We start from the raw sequence: 26,218 nt of genomic DNA, 5'->3' as shown, positions 1-26,218 counted from the left end.
GCCAAATTGCCCTGCTTCTGAGCCAGACATTGCTGATCTTTAACTTTAGAGGTAAAGCCCATTAGTGTTAAAAGCCAGTTATTACCTTCATCACAACCTGGTAAATTCTAAACTTAATCATCTGAATACAGCTGCCATTACTTTTACCAAACTTTTCATTAATCTCAAGCTCTATTTGTTTATGAAAGATCTTCATCCCTGGCTGGGTAGCTCAGTTGGTTAGCTTGCAGTTCAGAGCACATATAAGAATAAACCAATAAATTTATAAATAAGTAGAACAATAAATGGATGTTTCTCACCTCCTCTCTAAAATCAATTATGATTTTTTTTTTTAAAGAAAGCTTTTCAAGTAGGGAGGGGAGGAAGTTGCAGAATGTCTATTATTTATGTGAAACACAGAAACAGAGATACAATTAAGCATCGTTGGGAGTAAAATGCCTGTGTAGAGAGACACAAAAAACTTTACAACAGCTGCTGTGGAGGAGGGTACCTGGGGGAGGAAGATAGACTTTTCCTCTCACACTCTCTTGCACATTTGACATTTTACATCATGTGAATAGCTAATCAATTCAAAATTCTGTGTTAATAAAAAGCAGTAAGGTCCTGCTGGTATGGCCCACTGATTGAGCTTCAACCCATGAACCAACAGGTCACCAATTCAATTCCTGGTCAGGGCACATGCCCAGGTTGCAGGGTTCGATCCCCAGTGGAGGAGGGGGGAGGTGTGTGCAGGAGGAAGCAGATTGATGATTCTCATCATTCATGTTTCTCTCTATCCTTCTCCCTCTAAAATCAATAAAAAACCTATTTTTAAAAAAGTAGGTACAGCATGCACCCATTTCTGTAATCATATCTTTACACCTTTTAAAAAAACAACCCTCAGCCCTAGCTAGTTTGGCTCAGGGGATAGAGAGCATCAGCTTTGGGACTGAAGGGTCCTGGGTTTCCGGCTCCATCCCCAGTGGGAGGGCGCTCAGGAGGCAGCCAATCAATGATTCTCTCTCATCATTGATGTTTCTCTCCTTCTTCCTCTCTGAAATTAATAATTAAAAAACACACAAAACAAACAAAAAACCCTCAGCCAAGGATATCTTTTTATTTTTATTTTCTAAAATTATGTTACTTGGGCTCTGGGAAAGAATTCAGAGCCAGACCCAAACTATACAGGAACATTTGGTAAATCACATAGGTAGAATAAGTAATTCCTAGAAGAAATGGGCTTAGGAAACAAGTTATAGAGGTTAAAGGAAGGGCCCTTGGAGCTTGGGAGTGAGGAAGCTAATGGTAACATGCCTGGGGCAGGGAGGAGAGGGATGGGAAAAGGAAAGGGAAAGGCACACATGCTCCCAGAGGGAGAGCGCCTGAGAATACGTTTTCTTGTTTTCAGAGAGGGGAGGGGGGTTAGGGGGAGAAGCATGGATATGAGAAACTTTGATGGGTTGCCTCCCAAAGGCACCCCAATCATGGATTGAACTCTAAGCCTAAGTATGTGCCCTGACGAGAACTGAACCTGTTACCTTCTGGTGTATGGGAGGAAGTTTCAAGCAACTGAGTAACCAGGCCGAGGCCACCCGCCCTTTTGAATAATAGCTATAATTATGGGGCATTTGTCCTGCACTAAAATTCGCCAAGTGCTTTTTTATTATTACTATTTCGTAGAAAAGGAAACGGGGGATCGATCAGACCTTGGTTTCACCGGGGGCCTCAAACCTAGGGCAGGCACTGGACATTGCATCGTTTACAAATTAGCTGTGCCGTCCCTCCGTTTTGGCAAGGAAGACCCGCTACTAGGCTGTAAGTCTTGAATTTCTCATCTCTTTCAGGAAGAAACCCTTTTCAACAACTCCTTATTCTGGACCCAGCCTCGCCTAACGACCATGCCTGTCGAGCGCCAGCCTGACCCTGACGCTGGAGGGGGCAGAGCTTAGTTTAGGTACAGGCTGTACATCAGGGATCTTACACGGCGCTCGGGAGGCTTCCCCGACGGGCTGGCAAAGAAAAGGGAGCATGTCCTCGGTCCCCAGGGTCTTTCTTTATGAGACCCAAACTGGTGGCCCAGCGTCTGAGTCCCGGCACCGGTTCTCCCGTGAACCCTCAAGCCAGGTCTTTTTTTTCGCATTGCCTCAGCGTCTCCATCTGTGAAAGACAGGCGAATGACCCGACCAGCTCAGCTCCGCACTCCGGCGGCTCGGGACACTGCCGTCTGGCACTCGCACCTCCGGTCTTCTCCGCTCCTTGCGAGATGCGGGGAGGGGGTTGGAAGCTCGGCGGGCGGGCAGGCCGCCTTTCGAGGAAACGCCTCCTCCGCAGAGATCCAGCTATTATGAAGGCGATAACGGGCCAGATTCCCAGAGGCGTTTCCGCCAACGTACACATGGCGGCGGGTTTAAGATGGTGGCCGCGCATGAGCGTAAACTCCGAGCTTCAGTGAGGACCAGACACTAGACCTGAATTACGTGAAAAGGCGGCTCAAAACCGTCAATAAGAGAGCGCTGGCGTCGTCACATGATGTAGGCCGACCAATACAACGCAGGGAAAGCGAACAGTCCTCATCACGTGGCCAAGGAGGAGTCCGAATTTGCCACTGTCACATGACCAAGCAAAGGCGTGGAAAGGGGAGGGAGGGGACGTACCGACGCCACGTGATGAGCTCGCAACGTCTACGCCCTCATCACGTGACCAGAACCCACCTCCTCTCTTTTCGTCCCTCACTCTTAAGCTGGGCCTGCGTCGAACGCAACGCGGCGGCGAGGGGGCGGGGCTCCGGGTGGTCACGTGGCTCCGCACCTCCCTGGCGCGCGCCCGCCCGCTCGCCCCCGGCTCCTCCTCCTCTTCTCGCCATTGCAGTTGGACTCAGCAGCCCGGTGCGCACCGCGTGGCTTTTGCGGGGGAGATCCCGGCGGGTTGTGGCAGGCGGTCGGCGGCGGTGGCGGTCGGGGAAAGGACGCTGACAAGGTAAGCTCCAATGTGGCGGCGGTCAGGCCCGCTCCCGCCTCTGCCCCTCCCCCCCCCGCCCGTCCTCCCACTCAGCGTGGGCCCGGCTGGAGAGTCACGGTGACAAGGCCAGAGGCGCCCCTTGCTTCCCGCCTCCGCCCGGTCCCCTGTCCCGGCGCCTGGTTCATTCTGCCCTCGCCAGCCGTGCTCCCGCGTTTGGCCGTTACTCTCCCCCATTGTGCCGAGGAAACAAAATGGCGACGTCGGCGGCGAGGGCCCCGTGCGCGCGCACCCGTCCTCCCCCCTCGCGGCCCCTCGTTTGGCGGCAGCGCCTCGCGTGGGGGGTGCGCGCGCACCGGGCTCCTGGCCTCAGCCTCCCCGGGCCCGGGCTTTTGTCTGTTGCGGCGCTCCGCGTGCGCGCACGTGTTGGAAACACACACCCCCCCCTCCGGCCCAGAGCATCCGGGTCCGCGGGGCAGGAGCGCCTCTCACCCCCATCCTCATCTTCTCCTCCCCTCTTTGTCCCACTCCCGCCTCGGATTCCAGGAGGGTCCTAGGCTCCAGAGGCGGGAAACGTGGTCTTTGTCCTTACATGGCGCGGAGAGGTGGACCCCCTCCCCGGAACCTCTTCCATGTGCGGATTACAGAGGAGGTCTTTGTGGGATCATGGGGTTCCCAAATCCCTGGCCACCCAGGCCTCCCACAGATCCTCATCCACACTTGGGGAAGGCTTTGAGATTTCCATTTCTTTAGTCCAGGTGTTTCATTGATGTTGAATTTTTTTTTTCAGATTGTTTAGGGCTTGCATCCTCCCCCAAAATGGTGATCTGGTGCGATGTTTGGGTGCACTGTAATCTGCAAGCTTGGGACCCGAACATGAGTGCTAAAAACGGTTTTCTATCTTATTTCTTCAAGTAGTAAAATGACATGAGATTCTTAGGGTTGTTCTTGATGTTCTGCCCGGGTTAATGCTTTGCCTGGATGAATTATTTGGAGTGTACTGTGATCAGCATAGTTTCCACTAGTTCAATGCCTAAACTTGGGGAGAGTAAGCCATCTCTTCTAAGTAATTTCAAATTTGATTGAAAGTTGCTTGGGGTTCTGCTTAGGGAAGGTGATGGATCAGCAAGGAATCAACAATTTCTGTGATAAGCCTCCCTTTTCTGGATTCAGGTATTTCAGATTGTGAACCTGTATTTCTGATGCTTGGTATTCTTCGGTCTTTACAGTGAGTGGTCCACGGGGAAATACAAGGTGCCGTCAGAAGTTAGAGCTCAAATTTAGGACTTTAGGCTCTCCTCAGGTGTCTGTGATTGGGAGGCTCCACGGATTACTCACAGTGCTGCCACTCTGCTTTGTATGTGATGCTTTGTGTGTGGTCATGTGGGATGTAGTGACGGCAGCCACTCATGCTGTGAATGAAGTGTGGGAACCAGAGGCTCATTCACAGCTGGAAAAGGGGGCATAGGGGAGGTGCTGTTATGTAGTCCTGGGGTCTTTGCCCCTGAGCTGTAATTCTTGTCCCTGTGGTTTGCAAATGGAATCTGTGCAGGCCCTAGTGTTGTCTGCAGCTTATTGGAGGCTGGCAATTACTGCCAGGCTTGGCCTTGCCAGCACTGGACATTTAATTTATCAGAGTCTTCCCTGCCCTAGGAGCTTGGGCAAGCCTTCGAATCGTCTTCTTTCTGGAGTGGAATGGTGCCTAATTGTTGGCAGTTTTGTTTTTCTTTATTTGAACTCGTTTAGTGCCTATAGGCAAAAATTTGTTTAGTTACTTCTAGTATACTTGATAATTTTATTCCTTGGAGTGAGGAATCTAATTTCTAAAAAAAAAAAAAAAAAAAGTTTGCTATAAAAACATCCACATTGGCAAGAGCAGCTGCTAATATTCTGATGACACATGTATGGTGCTTGTTTTTGTGCTCCCCTGGTTAAGTTCTTCAGGTAGGCACAGGTGGAGTCCATGATGAGGAAAGAGTCTTCTATGAGTCTATAAGTCACTTCTCTTTGGGTAAACAGTATCTTGTCTGTCATTTTTTAAATTTTTAAATGTTTTTATTGATTTCAGAGAGGAAGGAGAAGGGAGGGAGAGATGGGAACATCAATGATGAGAAGAATCATTGATCGGCTACCTCCCGCACGCCCCACACTGGGGATCGAGCCCACAACCCAGGCATGTGTCCTGACTAGGAATCATATCGGTGACCTCCTGGTTCATAGGTTGACGCTCAACCACTGAGCCACGCCGGCGGGCTCTTGTCTGTCTTTAGGCTTCAGCAAGATGTAAGGATTGGAAATGTTCTCACTTCTGAAAAAGGCTTTAGATGTTTTCTTTAGGCTGGACATGTGCCTCTTAACCTCTCTCACCACCTTCCTAATTCTTTCTGATTTTACCTTTTACAGGTCAGAGGTTAGAGAGGAAGGAAGGGAGGAGGGGAATCAGAGAGAACATTGATGTGAGAGAGACACATTGATTGGTTGCCTCCTGCACCCCTAACCAACCAAGATCAAGCCTGGAACGAGGTACCTGCCCTTAACCAGAATGGCATCTGCAACCTTTCAGTCCTCAAACCGATGCTCTAACCACTGAGAAACTGGCAAGGGCTGTGCAGTTTTTTTAAAAAAGATTTTTAAATTGTTTTTGAGAGAGAGAGAAACATCAATGTGTGAGTAAAACATCCATTGGCTGCCTCCTGCACAACCACAATTAGGAATTGAGCCCGAAACCTTTAGGTGAATGGTAGGATGCCCAGACAACTGAGCCACTCCAGCCAGGGCAACCTGGTACAGTTTTGAAAGATGTGTAAATGTCACCATCTGGTATTAGCATATATGGCCCAAAAAGTGGTGACATTTTATTTATATTTTTTTTATTGATTTCAGAGAGAAAGGAAGAGGGAGAGATGGAAACACCAATGATGAGAGAGAATCATTGATTGGCTGCCTCCTGCACGCCCCACATTGGGGATTGAGCCCACAGCCTGGGCATGTGCCGTGACTGAGAATCAAACCTATGACCTCCTGGTTCATAGGTTGACACTCAACCACTGAGCAGTGCCGGCCAGGCAAGTGGTAACATTTGAAATCACTAGAGGCCCAGTGCATGAAATTTGTAAACTTGGGTGGGGGGCGGGTGTCCCTCAGACTGGCCTGCGCCCTCTTGCAACCTGGGATTCCTCGCTCCTTATGCTCAGCTTGCTGCTCCTTAGCGGCAGGCTACTTACTGCTCGGCTTACTGCTCCTTAGCCCTGCATCAGAGGTGGGAACGACTCCCACCACCTCCGCTGTGCTCGCCAGCCAATGAGCCTGGCTTCTGGCTGGGCAGCTGCTCCCCCTGGTGGTCAGTGTGCATCATAGCGACCGGTCGTTCTGTTGTAACAGCAGCTTAGGCTTTTATTATATAGATAAATGCTTTAAACTTTCTCAGAAATTAAGATTTTTCTAGGCTTTCTGTATTGGGTGTTTTTTATTTTAGCAGAGTCCTGGGAAAGGAAGATCTTATTTTTGTTTCCAGGGGAAGGGTTTGGAATGAGAGACAGATGGTGGATTGATAGTCTACACACAGGTTGTCAGTGAAGTGTGTCTGAGTCCTGAAGAGATGAGGTTGACTTCAGTTTTCTGCTGCAGCATTTGACAATTTCACCTGAAACAACTAGCTTTCCTCTCTGTTTGGGTAAGTTGGTGCTGCCTCTTCAGAGTGTTAGCTTTGTGGGCAGGTATTTGTTAGGGAGCCTTGTCAGTGTACTGGTTTTTCAGACTTGCTTCTCACCATGTTTATGCTCTGTTAAACCCCTGTGAGGTTTTCCCAAGACAGCACTTTGTAGGTGATCCCATTAGAAATTGCAGTTGGGAGTTCAGACATTTTTTATTGGTTGCTTCCCAAACTCATCCCATAGAACGTGAAACCTAGGTATGTGCCCTGATTGGGAATCAAACCCAGCCTTTTGATGTATAGGACCTCACTCTAATCTACTGAGAACACCTGGCCTTTGCCAGACATATTTTCAATACCTGCTTTTTTTCAGATGTTTTAAGAAAGCAGTGTCCAGTGGAAATTTTTTCCTCTTCTCATTGAAAATGTAGCCACCAGTTTTAACAGGAAAATGAGTTTACTATGGGCCTTTTTTTTTTTATTATTTGTGGGAGCCATATACTATCACCAATGATCGTGTAGTCAGAAGTTGAATATATACCCTGGCTGATCTGGCTCAGTTGATTGGAGCTTCTGGTGCACTGAAGGGTCTTCAGTTCAATTCTTGCTCAGTGCATATACCCAAGTTTCAGGTTCGATCACCAATTGGGGTGCCTACTGGAGGCAACTGATCCATGTTTCTCTGTTGTTCATCTCCTTCTCTCTCTCCCTCCACCCCCCTTCCTCTTCCTCTAAAATCAGTAAAAATATATTCTCACCCAGCCGGTGTGGCTCAGTGATTGAGTGTCAACCCATGAACCAGGAGGACTGGGTTCGATTCCAGAGCAGGCACATGCCTGGGTTGCAGACTCAATCCCCCATGGGAAGCGTGAAGGGGCAGTCTTTCATCATTGGTGTTTCTATCTCTCTCTCTCCTCCTTTCTGAAATCAATACAAAATATATTTTTAAAAAACAACTCAAATACGTCCTCATGGGAAGATTTAAAAAAAAAAGTTTAACCTGCAATCCGTTTATTAGAATATGTAAATTGGTTCCATATTATTTTTATACTTATAGGTGATTAGTGAAAAGTGGTGCTATTGGCAGTTTGAGATCCATAATAGTTTTTTTTAATTTAAGTATGTTTTTATTGACTTTAGAGAGAGGAAGGAAGAGAGAGAGAGAAAGAAAGATTAACCGGTGGATACCTGTATGCACCCCCACTGGGCACGGAGCCAGCGATCTTTTGGTGCACAGGGTGATACTCAGCCAGCTTAGCCACACTGGCCAGGTTGGTCCATGATGATTTTTATTGAACATTCCAAACAGCCTTCCTTTTACTTACTCATTTTACTTGAGAGAGAGAGACTGTTATTCCCCTTATTTATGCATTCATTGGCTGATTCCTGTATGTGCCCTGACCAGGGATTGAACCTGCAACCTAAGTGTATTGGGATGACACTTGAACCAACAGAGCTATCCAGCCAGGAGAGAGTTCTTCCTTTTTAAAATTGTTCCTCCTTTTTAAATTTTTTTATGTTTGAATTTTATTTATTTATTGTTAATTCTTACCCAAGGACATTTTTCTATTGATATTCAGAGAGAGTGGAAGGGAGAGGGAGAGACAGCGAGAAACATAGATGTGAGAGAGACACATCCATTGGTTGCCTCCCACATGCATCCCAACCAGGGCCAGGGATCAAGCCTGCAACCGAGGTATGTGTCCTTGACTGGAATTAAACCTGGGACCCTTCAGTCCACAGGCAGTGCTCTATCCACTAAGCGAAACCAGCCAGGGCTTTTAAAAAGACTTTTAAATTGATTTTTAGCGGGGGGGGGGACCAGGACATTGATGTGAGTGTGAAACATAGATCAGCTGTCTCCTGCACACTCCTACCAGGGGTCAAGCCAGAATGAAACCGGCAACCTTTTGGTGCATGGGATGACACCGAACCAACTGAGCCACACCATCAGGGCCAACCACAGTAGGACTGTGGTTCAGACTCAAGGATGAGGTCTTATTGGAATAATCTTCCAGGCTACTTGTTTTTCTACTGCTTGCCTTTCAACTAACCTGAGAAGAGTATGTGTGTGTTTAAAAAATGAAACTTTGCAATTTAGCTTCTCAATAGTACACCTAGTGATTTGCAGGTTGAAAATCCCTTGCATTCATAAATTACTAGTAAAATGTAAAAAAAAAAAAAAAAAAAGTTTAAACGTCAATCTATATATATAATCTATATAATAAAGATGTAATATGCAAATGGTCATTACGCCATGAAGCATAACAACCGACCATGTAACCAGATCACGGATCAGCAGGAGGGTGGGGCAGTGAGCTACAAGCGGGCGGCAGAGAGCTACAGGAGGGGGCAGAGCAGCAAGCTATGAGGGGAGGGGTGGGGGGCAGGGGGAGCTATAGGAGGGCGATGTAGTGGGCGGAGAACTACTGGAGGGTGCGGTGAGCTGCTGGAGCACAAATTCATGCTTAGGGCTAGTCCTATATACTAAAAGAATATGCAAATTGACCCTAACAGCAGAACAACTGGGAATCACTGTTCACTATGACACACACTGACCACCAGGGGCAGACACTCAATGCAGGAGCTGCTCCCTGGTGGTCAGTGCACTCCACAGGGTGAGCTCTGCTCAGCCACAGGCCAGGCTGACGGCTGCCAGTACAGCGGTGGTGGTGGGAGCCTCTCCCACCTCCTCAGCAGCGCTAAGGATGTCCGACTGCAGCTAGGCCTGCTCCCCGCTGGCAAGTGGACATCCTCTGAGGGCTCCCTGGCTGCCAGAGGGTTGTCTGACTGCCAGCTTAGGCCCAATCCCCCCAGGGAGCAGGCCTAAACCATCAGGTCGTCATCCCCCGAGGGGTACCAGACTGAGAGGGCACAGGCCAGGCTGTGGGACCCTCCCGACTGCACAAATTTTTGTGCACTGGGCCTCTAGTATATATATATAAAAGGCTAATATGCTAAGTGTCCCTCCCTCCCTCTGTCCCACTGGTTGCTATGACATGCACTGACCACCAGGGGACAGATGCTCAACGCAGGAGTTGCAGTGACTTGGCAGTGGTTCTCAGGTGACGCACCCCGACACCAGAGAGGAGGGAGCCCGATTCCTCACTGGGCTGCACAATTCCACCTTTGGACATGGGTTATGTTGTTGGCTGGGGGCACTGTCGGCCCCGAATCTGGTTTACTGCACACTTATGTTTGCGTTCCATACCCTGTACCACAGCAACTTTGCAGAGTGCCCTCTTGCACTCTGGGGCCCCTTGGGGGATGTCAGACTGCCAGTTTCAGTCCAATCCCTGCAGGCCTGGCTGAGGGACCCCACTCACTCCACAGACACCTTTTTTTTTTTATATATATATATTTTATTGATTTTTTTACAGAGAGGAAGGGAGAGAGATAGTTAGAAACATCGATGAGAGAGAAACATCGATCAGCTGCCTCCTGCACATCTCCTACTGGGGATGTGCCTGCAACCCAGGTACATGCCCTTGACCGGAATCGAACCTGGGACCTTTCTGTCCGCAGGCTGACGCTCTATCCACTGAGCCAAACCGGTTTCGGCTACAGACACCTTTTGAGCCACAGTGCCACCCCAGGTGCAGCCGGCCAGGGAGGAACTGCGGGAGGTTGGCTGCAGGGCATGTCCAGCCCATCTTGCGCAGTCCTGCCCTGCCAGACACCTCCTGATTAATTTTCGTTCAGTGTGCACGAATCTGTGCACAAGGACACTTGTATGACAATAATTGGCCCAGTCCCATGGCTCTTAGTAGCACCTAATATTTGTCCTATGGATGACCTGTGCAGAATGCTTGCAGAAGGGGAAAATAGTTGCCCAGTAAACAGGGAGAATTATGAGCTGCCCAGTGAGAGCTCACCAGTGACCACAGCTTCACAGAGCAGATGTGTGAACTGACAGGAGTGTAGAATAGGTGAACTGAGTCAATTTTGGTGAAGTTACTTGAGTTGTTTTTTACTTTAAATATGTTTATTGATTTCAGAGAGAGGAAGGGAGAAAGATATAGAAACATCAATGATAGAGAAAATCATCGATGGGCTGCCTCCTGCACTCCTCCTACTGGGGATAGAGCCTGCAACCCAGGCATGTGCCCTGACCTCCTGATTTATGGGTCGACAGTCAACATTGAGCCACACCGCTGGACTCAAGTTTGTTTTTTAAAGTGTGACACTTCAGCTCTGAAAAACACTTAGGCAGTTTTTCATAAAATTGGCAGGCAACTACCATATAATCCAGCAATTTGACTCCTGTGCATTTATCCCAAAGAAATGAATATATGTGTTCACACAAAAATGAATACACAAATGTTCTTAGCTTTATTTGTGACTAGTATCCCTGTGTATGAGTCCATGCACCAGTAGCTCTCTGTGGGTCCTGGCTGCTCCACGCCCACTGCCCAGAGGCCCATCTGCGGCCGGGCGCTGAACACTTGCCTCGTCGCTACAGTGACGAGGGACTGGGAGACTCCGGTGGGGCTGAGAGGACTGGTTGCCACAATCTTGTGGCTATGGGTGCCACCATCTTTGTGATGGAGTGATGGTTAATTTGCATGTTCCCCTTTTATTAGATAGGATAGCCAAGAACTGGAAACCCCACAGATGTCCTTCAGCTGCTAAATGGTTAAACAAACCAAGGTGTGTCCATACCAAGGAATACTACTTAGCAATAAAAAAGAGCCAACTATTGATACATACACAACTTGCATGAATCTTGAGGCAGTTGTGCTGCGTGAAACAAGCCAATCCTGAATGTTTACATCTCTACAATTTTGTTTATATAAAACATTCTTGGAATGCCAAAATTACAGAAAAGTTAAATGAATTAGTTGTTAGGGGTTAGGCATGGGGGCAATTGGAAGGTGAATGTGACTGTACAGGGCAACAGGAGGGATCCTTGTGACAGCAACAGTCTGTATCTGTTTCATTATGAGTATCGTGGTTATATTGTACTATATAGTTTGCAAAATGTTACAACTGGAGGAAACTGTATACAGAGTACACTTAATCTCTTTACAATTTCAGGTGAAGTTACAATTTTCTGAAAACAGTTTTCATTAAAAATGAATGTACCCCCTTGCCTACTAAAATAATTGACATTTGAGTGTTAATGTCCTTTGTTAAGGAGTCTTTTTAAAATTTTTCTTATTTTACTTAAATGTGATTTTACTGATTTCAGAGAGAGAGAGAGAGAGAGAGAGAGAGAGAAACATAAACATCAGTGATGGGAGAGAATCATTGATTGGCTGCCTCCTGCACGTGTCCCTGCTGCCCCTTCATCCCTACCCCCAAATCGAGCCAACTTGGGCATGTGCCTTGACCTCTTGCTTCATGGGTGGGTGCTCAACCACTGAGCCACACCACCAGGCAGGCATTTTTTTTTTTTCCTTAGTGGGAGAAAAACTTTTGGGAGAAGAAATTAAAATGTATGTTACATTTTTTGAAAATCCTCTACGGCTTCCCCATGGGATAGGTGGGCAAGTTGCATCATCCTCCCCCCCCCCCCCCCCCCCCCCGGGTGTGGAAGATTTCCAAAGCTGTTTTCTCCTCTCTCTTTGCTGCCTGGAATGTGTTGGAAAGAGGGTTTGATAATTCTCACTTGGTGTCATGTTAAACTTTCTGCTGTGATTTTACATTTCTCTTGGTTCATCCAAGAATAGTTGAAATTACTCCCATAATACATTGTATTTGTGGCTTTATAGTTGAAAAGGAATTTTCCCATATTGTCACCTTTAATTCCTACTCTTTGCAACTTTGAGGCAAGTGATTTTTCTGGAGGTCCTACAGCTGTCAGGTTGGAGAACTGAGGTGGATACAAACCTGGGGTTTCTGTTTCTAAGACCAGTGGGCTCTTCAGTGTCAGAGGGCCTGGGGTCCTGCTTCTCACAGACCAGTTGGAATTTCTAGACATATTAAGACTGGAAGGGAGGGGGAAAGACAGAAAGAGAGAAACAGCCATGTGAGAGAGATACATCAATTGGCTGCCTCCCGCACATGCCCTGAGCAGAGCTGGGGATCCAGCCTGCAACTGAGGTACATGCCCTTACCCGGAATCCAACCCAAGACCCTTCATTCCACGGGCCGATGCTCTATCCACTGATCCAAATTGACTAGGGCGGGCCAACTTTTTATTTTTCCTAGAAAAATGCCTTTTAACCAGATACCATACACCATCTCCATCTTTTCATAAGAAAAAAGATATTTTAATTTTAGCACTGAAAATACAGAAAGTAAGTTAAGCTTAAAGGATGGCCCTTTACATTGAAAATCTTTATTCCTAACTTTCTACCTTTCTATGGACCAATAAAAACACTGTTGCAGACAGAACTTTGCCGATTGCACTAGACTTGAGACTTTTGTTAGACTTAATTTCTCGGAGTGGTGTCCATGCCACATTTTTTGTTTACTTATTTATTTTAAATCTGTGTTTATTGATTTCTCAGAGAAAGAGGAAGGGAGAGGGAGATAAAAACATCAATGATGAGAGAGAATCATTGATCAGCCGCCTCTTGCATGCTCCCTACAGGGAATCGTGCCTGAAACCCAGGCATGTGCCCTGACCAAGAATTGAACCATGACCTCCTGGTTCATAGGTTGATGCTCAACCACTGAGCTACAATGGTCAGGCCATGGCCACATTTTAGATTGGTATCTTTTGGATTGCTTTGTTTAAATTATTTATTTATTTATTTATTTATTTATTGGGGTGACATTGGTTAATAAAATTATGGCTTTCAGGTGTAACGGTTATATAACACATCACCTATATATTGTATTGTGTGTTCACCACCCCAAGTAAAGTTATTTTCCGTGTCCTTGATGTGATATTAAACGTTTTAAGGAGTTACTAAAGGACAGCACTTCTGTATTATTTAACTTGACACTCCAGGATAGGATAGCTCCAGAGGTTAGGAAACCAGGAGGAGCTTGCTTGGGTCCTTATACATTTCAGAATCTAATTCAGTCTCTAGGACCAGCATCTAATTCGGGGCAATTCCCCAGAGTCCTTAGGATACCTGCTAGGTTTTGTGAAATACCGTGGAGGTGGGGTTGTGAGTCCACTCTGGAAGAATGACGGGGCCATACCTGTTAGGCTGTTCCCACCACACCTGCTTATTATATAAACATTTGTTGATCTTCCTGGCCAGTGTGCTCAGTGGTTAGAGCGTCACCTCACACACCTAAGGATGGTAGGTTTGATTCCTGCTTGGGGGCAGGGTTGCCTGGGTTGCAGGTTCTATCCCCAGCCCTGCTCTGGGCTTGTGCTGGAGGCAACCAACTGATGTGTCTCTCTCAAATCCATGTCTTTCCCTCCCCCCACCTTCCACTCTCTAGATATAGATGGAACAGATATCCTCAGGTAAGGATTAACAACAACAAAAACATTTGTTGAATCACACGTGCTAACTTGGGCATGTTTCTTTTCCAATAGCAAATGCCATGAACATCATATTCTAATTAGTGAGAGGTCAGAAAGATGATCATCACATTGTCAGCATGATTTGTGGTTTAAACTTCTGTAACTGCATGCCATAGGTGGTCTGGTTTCAAAAACAAAAGAAAGAAATCTGACTCTATTGTGTTGAAACATCCCAAACTACACAGAGGTCAGGCTTAAAATCCTGATTCTTGCTCTAGCTGGTGTGGCTCAGTTGGAGCATCGTTCCATACACCAAAAGGCGGCTGGTTCAGTTCCTGATCAGGGCACATACCCAGGTTTCAGGTTCCATTCCCGATTGGGGTGCATGCAGAAGCAACCCAATGTCTGTCTCCCTCTCCCTCTCTTGCGGCTCCTTCACTCTTTCTCTTAAAAAAAAAAAAAAATCCTGATTCTTCACTCCACTCTTTCCTTCCTTTGGTTTCTTTTTCAGAGACGTTGGGCTGGTAACAATTAGGTGTCACTTGTGCCTAGGTTTGAATCATAAATGAGGTTGCAGGAACAGCTTTGTGCAGCTTTTCACAGCTTTAGTTTAAAGTTAGATTGGTAGGGGTCTACGATTTTTTTTAAAGGTTCCTGCTCATCCAGAAGACCCCTGTGTCCATTAATGAGATGGATTCCCTGGTATTCAAGAGCAGAGCAACTGGCTTCTGAGAGGCTATGTTGGGTGACAGATCTGGGCTCACACTGAGACAAGCAACGCCAGTTTTTTGGGGTTTTTTTAATGCATTTTATTGATTTTTTTACAGAGCAGAAAAGAGAGGGATAGAGAGTTAGAAACATCGATGAGAGAGAAACACCGATCAGCTGCCTCCTGCACACCCCCCACTGGGGATGTGCCCACAACCAAGGTACATGCCCTTGACCGGAATCAAACCTGGGACCTTTCAGTCCACAGGCCGATGCTCTGTCCACTGAGCCAAACCGGTTAGGGCTACTCCAGTTTTTAAATGTTTGTTTTAGTTCAGGTAATTAGTACTTTTACTTGCTTTGTCCATGTGAATCACTTTGTCCACCTGAATCAGGAGGCATCACCACCAAGGCCTGGTCTTAAGGAGGAGGGCCAGGGATGAAGGGACTGCAGATGGGCCAAACTTGGTGGTCAGAGCCAGCCATAGCCCAGTGAATCCCCTCAGAGGAGGATCAAATGACACAGCCTGTTGAAACAGAGGCACACCCAGGTTCTTGAGTTTTAAACGGTGAGGTGAATACAGCAGAGGGGTGCATTTGGGGGTAGGTGTCGAGTGGCATTTTCCGTGGGCTTATATTTTGACACAATGAATATCTTGTTCCCCAGTGGGAAAAGGGGAGTTTTAGGCTGCTTCCCTCAGTTCGTCATCTGACATTATTAGTAGTTTTTAGAGTATGGAGTTGGAATGTAGGCATATCTGGTGGTGGCCAATCATTATTACTTAATTTTGTATTGGTTTTGAGAGAGAATCATCCATGTGAGCGAAACATAGATCAGCTATCTCCTGCATGCCCCTGACCAGGAATTGAGTTAGCAACCTTTTTCTGCACAGGACAGCGCCCATCCAACTGAGCCACACCAGCCAAGGCTATTACTAATTCTTTAAGTTATCATTATGGATTCATGGATTTTTATAAATGCAGTGTGCTTAATGAATTTTAGTTAGGTATTTGAAAATTTTTATTATGAAAAATTTAAACATACACAAAAGGTGACAGTTTTACGGTGAATGCCTACCTGTATATGCACCCTAGATTCTGCCATTGATATTTGACTGTTTCGCATATCTGTCCATCAATCTGTTCGGTTCATCCTTCAGCCTACTTTATTTTTATGGTGCACTTCAAAGTAAGCAGAAAGTTGAACTCTTCCCTTGTAATACATTTTTTAAAATATATTTTTATTTATTTCAGAGAGGAAGGGAGAGGGAAAGAGATAGAAACGTCAATGATGAGAGGGAATCATTGATCAGCTGCCTCCTGCACACCCCATGCTGGGGATCGAGCCTGCAACCCAGGCATGTGCCCTTGACTAGAATTGAACCTGAGACCCTTCAGTCCGCAGGCTGACACTCTATCCACTGAACCAAACCAGCCAGGGCTTCCCTTGTAATATTAACCAGAGTCCAGTATTTATGTACAGTCCTTTTTTTCTTTTGAAGTAATGCTCAGGTCTTTTTTGTATATATTTTTATTGATTTCAGAGAGGAAGGGAGAGGGAGAGAGAGAGACATCAATGATGAGAGAGAATCATTGATCATCTGCCTCCTACTCCCCACACTGGGGATTTGAGCCCGCAACCCAGGCATGTGCCCTGACCGGGAATCGAACCCTGACATCTTGGTTCATAGGTTGATGCTGAGCCACACCGGCTGGGCCACACGTCTTGAATATACCATTGAGTGAACTCTAACCACTGCATACACTCAACCCGTACCAAGATGTAGACCATGACCAACACACGCAGAAAGTGCCCTAGGGCCCCTTTCCAGGTGTTCCTTGAAACCATTCCCCAGAAGCAACAGCTGTTCGGAATTTTTTCTCATTTATTAGTATTACCTGTTCTAGAACTTCATATAGGAAACTATTTATTTATTGATACTCAGTTGCCCCAAATGTAGCCAGTCAGAGCTCTTACCAGTCAGCTCCTTGTTCTTTGGACAAGACTGCATCAATCTCTTAAGCAGTTTCTGACACTGCAGCTTGACCCAGGCCCACCCAAGTACAGTTCCTGTATCAGGTGCTGAATCAGCCACTTCTCCCAGGAGCTCCTTTTAAATAGGTTTTAGACAATATCAATCCTACAAAAGCCCTGGATAAAAAGGTCAGCCATCTGGAAACTTGGTTAGAAACTTTATTTTTTGAAAACTTATTTTTAAAGTCTCTACATTTGGTATTTGTGTTGGAGGAGGGATGTGAGATGAGTAGATGGTATAGGTATACAGTGAAGTATTTGCTCCTGAGCCTCATCGGGTTTAGAGGGAGGGAGTTTGTCCTTCAGGGTTTGCTAGCTGGCCAAGTCCAAGTGAACGGGACTTTCAGGCCATGTCCAACACTGTCCCAGCAGCTAGCCTGTGGCCTGGCATGAAGAAGGTGCACACTGAATACATGTTGAACAAATATGCTTTTAAACACCAGCCTTTATCAAATTGATGAAGCTACAACACAGATATGGCTAGGAGTGGTGGTTTTTTAACACAGGTCCTTACCATTAAGCTATGATTTCTGTTGCTTGGTAGTTTAGAATTAGTTTTCTGAGCTTTGGTTTGATTTTTAGATTACCTGCCATGGCTGCACTTTTGTAAGACTGCTTATGCATTTTTAAAAAAAAAACATGGAAATTTTTAAACATGCACAAATGAATTCCAATATACCCATCCCCTAGCGTCAACAGTTATCAACATTTTGCAGTCTTCTTTTATCCTCTGCCTCATTGGAGTATTTAAGAGCAAATATCAGGCATGTACTTTCAACCATAAAATTTTCTCAATGTATATCTAATAGGTAAAAACATTCTTTTCAAACACAACCACAATATCATTTGTCCCTAACTGAATAGTGATCATTCATTGTTACTACAGGATGCAATTTTGCATGCATATCACTTAGCTCTAGGCTTCCACAGCAGCCTGGTGGTGTAGATCCAGCTTCACGCTTTCCTTGGGTTGACATACTCACTTCACAATTCTCCTGCAGAGAGAGAGGGGTTGCTTCCTTTTCGCAGGTATAGAAGGAAGCTCCAAAGAAATCTCAAGACCACACCGATAGTGGCTGGGCAAGCAGGGTTCAGGCCCACGTCTGTGCAGAAGCTCCCACTTGGTAGTGACCGAGTGGCTCATCGAGGGCCCATGCACAGCCAGAAGCTGAGTCCAGGGAGTGGTCATTCACTCCTCCCCTTCCTACTTGTGCCTTCCCATGAAGCCTGTGACCCCCACCTGGCATTTGCTGCAGGGGCATTTGGCCTCCTTAGATTTTCAAGTTATTCGGAACCTTAAAATTTTTTTCTTTAGCCCTAGCTGGTTTGGCTCAGTGGATAGAGCATCGGCCCTGGGACTAAAGGGTCCTGGGTTCAGTTCTAGGCAAGGACACGTACCTCGGTTGCAGGCTCAATCCCCGGCCCTGGTTGGGCCATGTGCAGGAGGCAATCAACCAATCAGTGTGTCTCTCTCACATCAATATTTCTCTCTCTGTCTCTCCCTCTCCCTCTACTCTAATGAAAAAATATCCTCAGGTGAGAATTAACAAAATGAAACAAAAAAACCCTACAAATAAATACATTGAATTAAAAGTGATTTAAAACATTTTTTTCTTTAAATAGTATAAAGTTTGGATTGTATCCTCCCTTTTTAAAAAAAATTATTTTAGAGAGAGAGAAGGGAAATAAGAGAGGGAGAGGGAGAAACATCAGTCAGTTGCCTTCCATACCTGCAACCTAGGTGTGTGTGCTGACCAGGAATTGAACTTGAAACTCTTGGGTGCACTGGATGACGCTCCAACCAACTGAGCCACAGTAGCCAAGGCGTGGAACCTTTACATTTTCAGTTCTGTTACTAGGTAACCCTAAAACATTGTGGGAATTCTTGTTTTGGCCAATCTTGTTGACATTTATCTTAAAAGTGAGTCCCTGTCCAGGATGAGCCTGCTGCCCTGGCTAGTGACTGGCTTAGATTGACAGAGCTAGCTGTTAGGTGGTTGTATGCAAAGGGTATATTTATCTGTTCCATGTTGTGCTGATGGGTTTTTTGTTGTTGTTTACTCATTTGGGAGATTTCTGTGTGGACCAGAATGTTTACACAGAGTGGGGGTTGAGTAGGTTGTAGTCAAAATTATAATTACAGCTGTGTTTGTCCTGAAGGCTTCTGTTGTGCGTTTCAGTTGTCTCAGCCTCTCCAAGGATGAACCCACAGGTGTGTCTTTGTGGTGCAGTGGTCACATCTACCTGGTGTTTCAGAAGGTTCTTGCCTTTCCAGTTTATAGGATCTTTTTAGAGCCCTGTCTCTTGCTTCTTCCATTTCTTCATTACCCTTAAGGACCAGAATCCATCTTTTCCTTTATATTTGTAAAAATTGGCATACTTTATATAAGAAATGATGAAAGAAGATAGAAGAAGTAAAAATCATCTGAGTGTGGGCCTGAAGTGAGATTTTGCTTCTAGAAACCAGCTCTTTTCATTTTTAGGGAACTTTATAATTAATTAGCTGTTTGTACCTTGGCTTAGCGGTGGTTACTTGAAAATAAAGATGTGTCCTGCTGTGTTAATGGGGCTTATTAATGAGTCAGCGCTGCTGTCCTGTAAAATTCAGTCATCTGTGAAATTTGAAACTAAAAAGATTTTCTGATTTTATAGATAGCTGAAGTATTGATAACACCAAGGAAATCTGTCACAATTTGAAAATATAAGCAAAATTTGATTTCCAGACACTACAGAAAAAAGTAAAAATGGTAAGAAACTTTTTCTTTAATCATAGGTACTATTTCTTCATACATGTACAGATGTTTGTAGTATTGCCTCAATATATTTGATTCTATTTTTTTTAATTCTATTTTTCATTTAACTTGAATTGTACTACATAGTGTAACAATTCAAATAATATAGAAATATAAGTGACCCCTTCCCCCATTGTCTAGAGAAAGAACAACTGTTATGTCTAGTTGTCATTTTCCTAGTGTTCATATACAGGGATGGGCAAAAATGGGTTTACAGTTGTATGTGAAACACAGTTTATTCTTGTATTGTTATTTATTAATTATTGTATTATTAATTTGTATTACAACTATAAACCTACTTTTGTCCACCCCTGTACAGTAATCCCCCCCATCCGTAGCTTTGCTTTGCTTACCCCTTGTCAACCGCAGCCCAAATATTATATGGAAAATTCCAGAAATAAAGCAATTCAGATTCACCTCACTTCGTCAAGTAGGCATTGTGTCATCATCACCTCACAAGAAGACAAGGAAGGATGAGTACAGTACAGTGAGATATTTTCAGAGAGAGAGAAATACCACATTTACATAACCTTTATTGCAGTATATTGTTAAATTATTTTATTCATTGTTAATCTCTTACTGTGCCAAATTTATAAATTACACTTTATCATAGGTATGTATGCTCAGGGAAAAAACAGTATATAGAGGGTTTAGTACTATCTGTATTTTCAGACATCGCTGGGGGTCTTGGAATGTATCCTCTGCGGAGAAGGGGGGACTACTATAGTCTTATTTTCACACAAATGATAAAGCATAGTTATGCAGCCTGAAAGGTAAGTGGTGGGTTGCTTGGTCTCTTCACATTGGTTTTAACTGAATTTTCACATTTCCAGCGTCCATTGCGAATTTTTGTGAATGATGATCGCCACGTGATGGCAAAGCATTCTTCTGTTTATCCAACCCAAGAGGAACTGGAGGCAGTCCAGAACATGGTGTCCCACACAGAGCGGGCTCTCAAAGCTGTGTCTGATTGGATTGATGAGCAGGAGAAAGGCAGCAGTGAACATGCCGAGTCCGAGAACTTGGACGTGCCTCAAGAGGATGAGAGCAAAGAAGGGGCCGGGTAAGTTTGAGGTTTTGTTGTGTTTTTTTTGTTTGTTTTTCTTCTTTCTAGGGAGACTGACTAGTCTAGAGTTGAGCATTTCCTTTCTGAAGAAACTCCAGCCTTTCTGGGTTCTGGCCAGACTGAATCCCTCACATAGCATGCGTTGATCTGTTCTTCAGGGAGCAAAAGACGGAGCATATGACCAGAACCCTGCGGGGTGTAATGCGTGTTGGCCTTGTGGCAAAGGGCCTCCTGCTCAAGGGGGACTTGGACCTGGAGCTGGTGCTGCTATGCAAGGAGAAACCCACAACTGCCCTCCTGGACAAGGTGGCTGACAACCTGGCCATCCAGCTCGCTGTGAGTGTGACCACATCCACTGGGTGGGGCAGAGGAAGAGATGCCCAACTGTGACATGTGCCAAAAGACATACTCTACACCCACCCTTATACCTGCTGTGCTCGCACCTCAATAGGGAAAGGACTGGGTGCTGCAGAACCACTTAGGATCTGAGGACAATGGCTGGGTGACTGCAGTGGTGCCCAGACACTGGCTTCGAGGAAGGACCCAGTACCTACCATATACTAGGCTGCACTGTTCTAGGGCCTCAGTAGGCTTATATTTCACATCCAGACTCCATTGGATGGCTGGGTGGGGGGATGGATGAATAGATAGTATAATTAATTCTTTCCCTCTGATCTAAATTTTGACATCATCAAAACCTTTTTAAAAATCAGATCCTATTTTTTCCTTAATCCTCACCTCAGGGCATGGTTTTGATTTTTAGAGAGAGAGGAAAAGGGAGACAAACACCAGTTGGTTGCCTCCCGCATGTGTCCCTACAGGGGATGGAACCCACAACTTACAAATGATTAGGAAACAAACCCACAATCATTTGGTATAGAAGGTAACACTCCAACCAACTGAGCCACCCTCCTAGGGCCAGGCATACATTTTACATGTGTCATTTCATCTTCACAATGCTCCTTGTAGATAGGGCTTTGTCAACAAGGTATTTGGGAAGAGTAACAGACACCAGCACCCCTAGCTGCTGATTTCTGGGGCTTCAGAACCTCCACACATCACTGCAACCAGCTGCCTCCTGGAGTTAATGACAGGATTAGCAAAAACAAAAGAAGTAAAACTCATTCCTTAGAAATACCATTCACTTTTTTTAAAAAATTCTTACTTGAGGATATGCTTATTGATTGGGGGTGGGAGGGCGCATTGATGTGAGAGGGAACATCAGTTGGTTGCATTCTGTCCCTTGTGACTGACAATCTGGGATTCAGGACAAAGGGCAGAATTGAAATGTGAAGCTAATGCACTACAATAGGTAATTCTGGGGTGCTACTTAATATGAAACCCTAGCTTTTCTGTTTTAATAGTAAGTAATTTTAAGTTAATTTTATCCTTGTCTATTAAAAGCATATTAATTGAAGAAAATTAAGCTGATGAAAATGTTTCTGAAGGAAGGACTTTTTTTTTTTTTTAATTTCTTACTGATGTTTTAGAGGGTGGGAGGAGAGAGAGACATGAATGTGAAAGGGAAACATTGATGTGAACCAGCATTACCTTCAGTGCATGGGATGATACTCAGCCAACTGAGCAGAAAGACAACTTTTTTTATATATAAAGAGTGGGTTTTAGAGAAAGATGCAAATAAACTACATTGGTGGGTTGTGGCTTTTTTGTGTTTGTTTTTTGTTTAAAACAACACATATATTATCTTTCAGCTCTGGAGGTTAGAAGTTCTGTGTAGGTCTCTGTGGGCCAAAATCAGGCTGTAGAGGAGAAACTATCCTGTTCATTCAGGTTGTTGACATAATTCAGTTCCTTGTAGTGGTAGGACTAAGTTTCTTGCCTTCTTGCTGGCTGTGTTAGCCGAGGGTCATTCCCAGCACCTACAGGCCACTGCTGTATTCCATTACTGAGGCTTCCCTCATCTTCAAAGCCAGAAACCTTGGGTGGAATCACTTTCATACTTCAAGTCTGCTCCTCCTGTCTCATCTCCAGATGAATGGGTTTGTTGTTGTTTTGGTTTTGACGGGCAAACTTGCACACACACACCCAGGAGACATGTGGTAGTTTCTGGGGACAGTTTTGGTTGTCACGGTGTGAAGAGTAGAGTGCTACTGGCATCTGTTGGGCAGAGGGTGGCGGGATGCTGCTCCTCACCCTACAGTGCACAAGACAGACCCACTCTCAGAATGATCGGCCTGAAGGCCAGTACTGTGGAGGAGCAAAACCCCCAGTTTAGATTTTTGGAAGTACGGTTGTCTTCCCTACATTTGAAACTTATTTTGTTTCCCTTTAAAAAATAATAAAAGCTTGACTTTCCTTCATCAAGGCATGTAAACTGGTATTAAAAAAAACAGAAGTCAGACCATTGTGACCATCCTTATAGACATGCATTTGCAGTGAGTACGTGCTTTAATATGCACCACATGACAAACTATTTTACTGCACATCATGTTCACTCCACACATTGGTGGCTGCTCATCCTGGTGTGGAAATAGCAGTTCCTAGATGCTCACTTTGTGCTGTGTGCTGAGCTTTCCATCCAGAGTCCAGTTTAAGCCTCCTGCAGCCTTGTGGTATAGATCATGTCATTAAGTCCATTTTACAGATTAGAAGCCACAATGTTTTGGGAGTTTTTTAAGACTTATTAATTGATTTTTTTAGAGAGAGAGAAACATCAATGTGCCCTGACCCAGGAATCGACTCAGCAACCTTTCAGTGCACAGGACAACGCCCAACCAACAGAATCACACCTGCCAGGGCTAGAAATAAGAGTCATAATGAGATTAAGTGATTTGTCTAAAGTTGCGCAACTAGCAAATGACAAAAGGAGGATTCACGCTCTCAGGCCCTAAACTCTTGCATGTTGCATTATAAAGCTTCCTTTGAAAAATTACATCTTTGTCTATGAAGTACTGGAAAATAGCCATAGACCTTGCCAATTAGAGGGAGGTCCTGACCCCCTAGATGAAGGGCCTGTTGTCCATCACACCCCAAGATATTGGCCTGTTTTCTGCAACAACCAGTGGGGCTAACTAGAAGTGTGGATTCCCTTGAGAAAGTATTTTGAAAATTGCATTTTCTTTTTTTAGGCTGTTACAGAAGATAAGTACGAAATACTCCAATCTGTCGATGATGCTGCGATAGTGATAAAAAATACAAAAGAGCCTCCATTGTCCCTGACTATCCACCTGACATCCCCCGTTGTCAGAGAAGAAATGGAGAAAGTATTAGCTGGAGGTAGGGAGGCTGAGAAGGCCAGCAGGACTTTGGAAACTTGGTGTTCCCTCACTACTCAAATGTGCTATTCAGTTTTAGACTTCGTTGATAAAAGGATACTGGTGTAGCTTTGCCCACTTTTACTCTGAGATCACATCTCCTGTTTTGGTACTGGGGAGTTTGATCAAACAGTTGCACTAAAAGTGAGTAGCACTTTTCAGAGGATTGCACCATTTTGGTTTGTCTTAATCCTTGAATGCTGTCATCAGTGTTACAGTTGGCTTTTCTGTTGAGCCATTTTCTTGTGTGGCCTTGAAAAAGTATGTCCAGGGTGATGTTACAGTTTTTTTAAATTATGGGAGACAACATATGGCTTCTGCGTAAACATCATGATGGAGTTGTACTAGCAGCTTGTGGTGCAGCAGAACTGAGGGCTTCTTCATTTGTCTTCCTTCCATTGGCTGCTTTGATCAGCTCAGTAATTGAAATGCAAAGAACTGATACAAAGTGAAATGCAAAGAGCTGATACAAAGTTAAACTGTTGTGTGATTTTTTTTCAAAAAACAAAAGCTCAGACACTAATAATGCTTTCACAACTCAGAGTCCTCCCAGGGCTTCCCTCTTGTGTGAATTTTTTTTAATCACAAACATCACACCACAAATTAAGGGAACAGGCCTTATCCAAATCCCTGATACACACACGGCAGAACTACAAACACACCAGTTTTGCTGCAGCATGGGCTCACACTTAGCACCCTTGTTGCTGTTCTTTGATTACCTTTGGTTCTGATACCCGAATCCAACTACCAAAGCCCTTTTAGTTTATCAGTTTAGGGAAGCTGGACCTTTGACCAACAGGACTCTCTCTGTCAAGGGCTGGGGCTAGGGCAGTCCTGCCTGGTGGGTGGAGGTGGTCCCCTTTGCAGCAGATGCCTTGGGATGGCTGTTGTGGGAAGCAGAGAGGGAGTTCATTTCGACTCCCCCCACCACTGTTTTGTTTTTTGGGTTTTTTTTGTAGGGTTTTTTTGTGTGTGCGGTTTTTTTTTTCTCTATTGAAAATTTTAATACAGCTAATTTATTGGGAGATGCCGGGGAGGAAGCATGGTAACAGTCTATTAGAAGATAGGATCCACCTATCTATTCCCTCCCCTATGGGATTATTCCTTGTAGAGTAACTTCCCACTTGTATTTTCGTTTTTGTTTTTGTTTTTTTTTGGAGGGGCCTCCAATTTTTGCAATTTCCTCTCTGGGCAGAGTTGACACACTCAGGCTTCTCCTTCCCTGGTCCAGGGTAGAGATGACTTGAGATTCTGGGAACCTCCACTGCTCTTTAGGAAGCTGCCACATCCCCTTTCCACCTGACAGAAACCCCTTGGTCAAACTGTGCCTTGTCTTCTTATTCCATCCATGAATAGAAACGCTATCAGTCAACGACCCCCCGGACGTCCTGGACAGGCAGAAATGCCTTGCTGCCTTGGCGTCCCTCCGACACGCCAAGTGGTTCCAGGTTTGCATTTTGTTCTTCTATTTGTCTTTTGGTAGAGAATTCCTAAGTTTTAACGTGGCTAACTTGCGCTGTAAAGTTTCAGTAATGTTGACCAGTGCCGTGCAGAGTTTAGCACCTGCAGGCATGCAGTTGCTAATGCAGCACGCATAAACCAATTGACAATCCCCCAAGGAGGCTTGTGACTGAGTAGGTGGGTTGCTGCTGCTTTGTGCCAAGAGTAACATTATTATCGTCCACACAGTGGCATCACTGCCAACCACACACTTGATGGTTGTGAATGTTCATCCTTTACCCTGGACAAAGTAGCACCCTGAGACTTGTGTTGTTCATGTTTGCCTTGTGTTCTGGTAGGTGCCTTGTGTAAAGAGCCTGTGCTTTGTTCCTCTAGGCCAGAGCCAATGGGCTGAAGTCTTGTGTTATTGTCATCCGGGTCCTGAGGGACCTGTGCACCCGAGTGCCCACCTGGGGTCCTCTAAGAGGATGGGTAAGGCACCTTCTAGCTATGGCCACCTGGGGATTGTGAACCAGGGACCTTCTTCCATAGCCCAGAAATATCTTCTGGTATCTGGGCTAGAGTGGCCCTTTGGGGTCTGGCTGATGTGTCCCCATCCTAGCTGCTTGTTTAGCAACTGCTGTATGCCACATTCTGGGTGGAAGGTGAAAGTGAGACCAGGACCCCCATCACTGTTGAGGAGGTACACAGCTTAGCCTAGGGAGGGTGCTAGCACATACTGTGGCATGCTCGGCTCCATGATGAAGCCTTTCTGGCCGCTCTTGGCCAGCAGTCAGCAAATGGGCCTACAGGCCAATTCTGGCCAGCTGCCTGTTTTGCAGCACATACTTAAGGATGTTTTTATAACTTTAAATATAAGTACCTACAAAATAGCTTTAACTTGGCCTCATGGCCAATGTGGCTGAAAAGATTGAATGTCTGGC

The 26,218-nt window shown here is 45.3% G+C and overlaps 1 protein-coding gene across 2 annotated transcripts in view; it reads left to right on the top strand.

Annotated features, from left to right (window-relative positions):
- Positions 1-2,721: 2,721 nt before the first annotated feature.
- ILF3 (interleukin enhancer binding factor 3) overlaps positions 2,722-26,218 on the top strand; it is a 49,787-nt gene continuing 26,290 nt past the window's right edge. For both annotated transcript variants that reach the window (XM_081092095.1, XM_081092094.1), the window contains exons 1-7: positions 2,722-2,955; positions 19,354-19,448; positions 20,327-20,556; positions 20,718-20,895; positions 23,649-23,796; positions 25,191-25,282; positions 25,671-25,766. In XM_081092095.1, coding sequence (XP_080948221.1) covers positions 19,446-19,448; positions 20,327-20,556; positions 20,718-20,895; positions 23,649-23,796; positions 25,191-25,282; positions 25,671-25,766 — 747 coding nt within the window. In that variant the 5' untranslated portion in view covers positions 2,722-2,955; positions 19,354-19,445. The remainder of the gene's footprint in view (positions 2,956-19,353; positions 19,449-20,326; positions 20,557-20,717; positions 20,896-23,648; positions 23,797-25,190; positions 25,283-25,670; positions 25,767-26,218) is intronic.

The sequence above is a fragment of the Myotis nattereri genome, assembly GCF_964212035.1.
Source record: "Myotis nattereri genome assembly, chromosome: 5".
Taxonomy (NCBI): domain Eukaryota; kingdom Metazoa; phylum Chordata; class Mammalia; order Chiroptera; family Vespertilionidae; genus Myotis; species Myotis nattereri.
The sequence above is the reverse complement of the archived record's forward strand: the minus strand, read 5'-3'. Positions and strand labels throughout refer to the sequence as shown.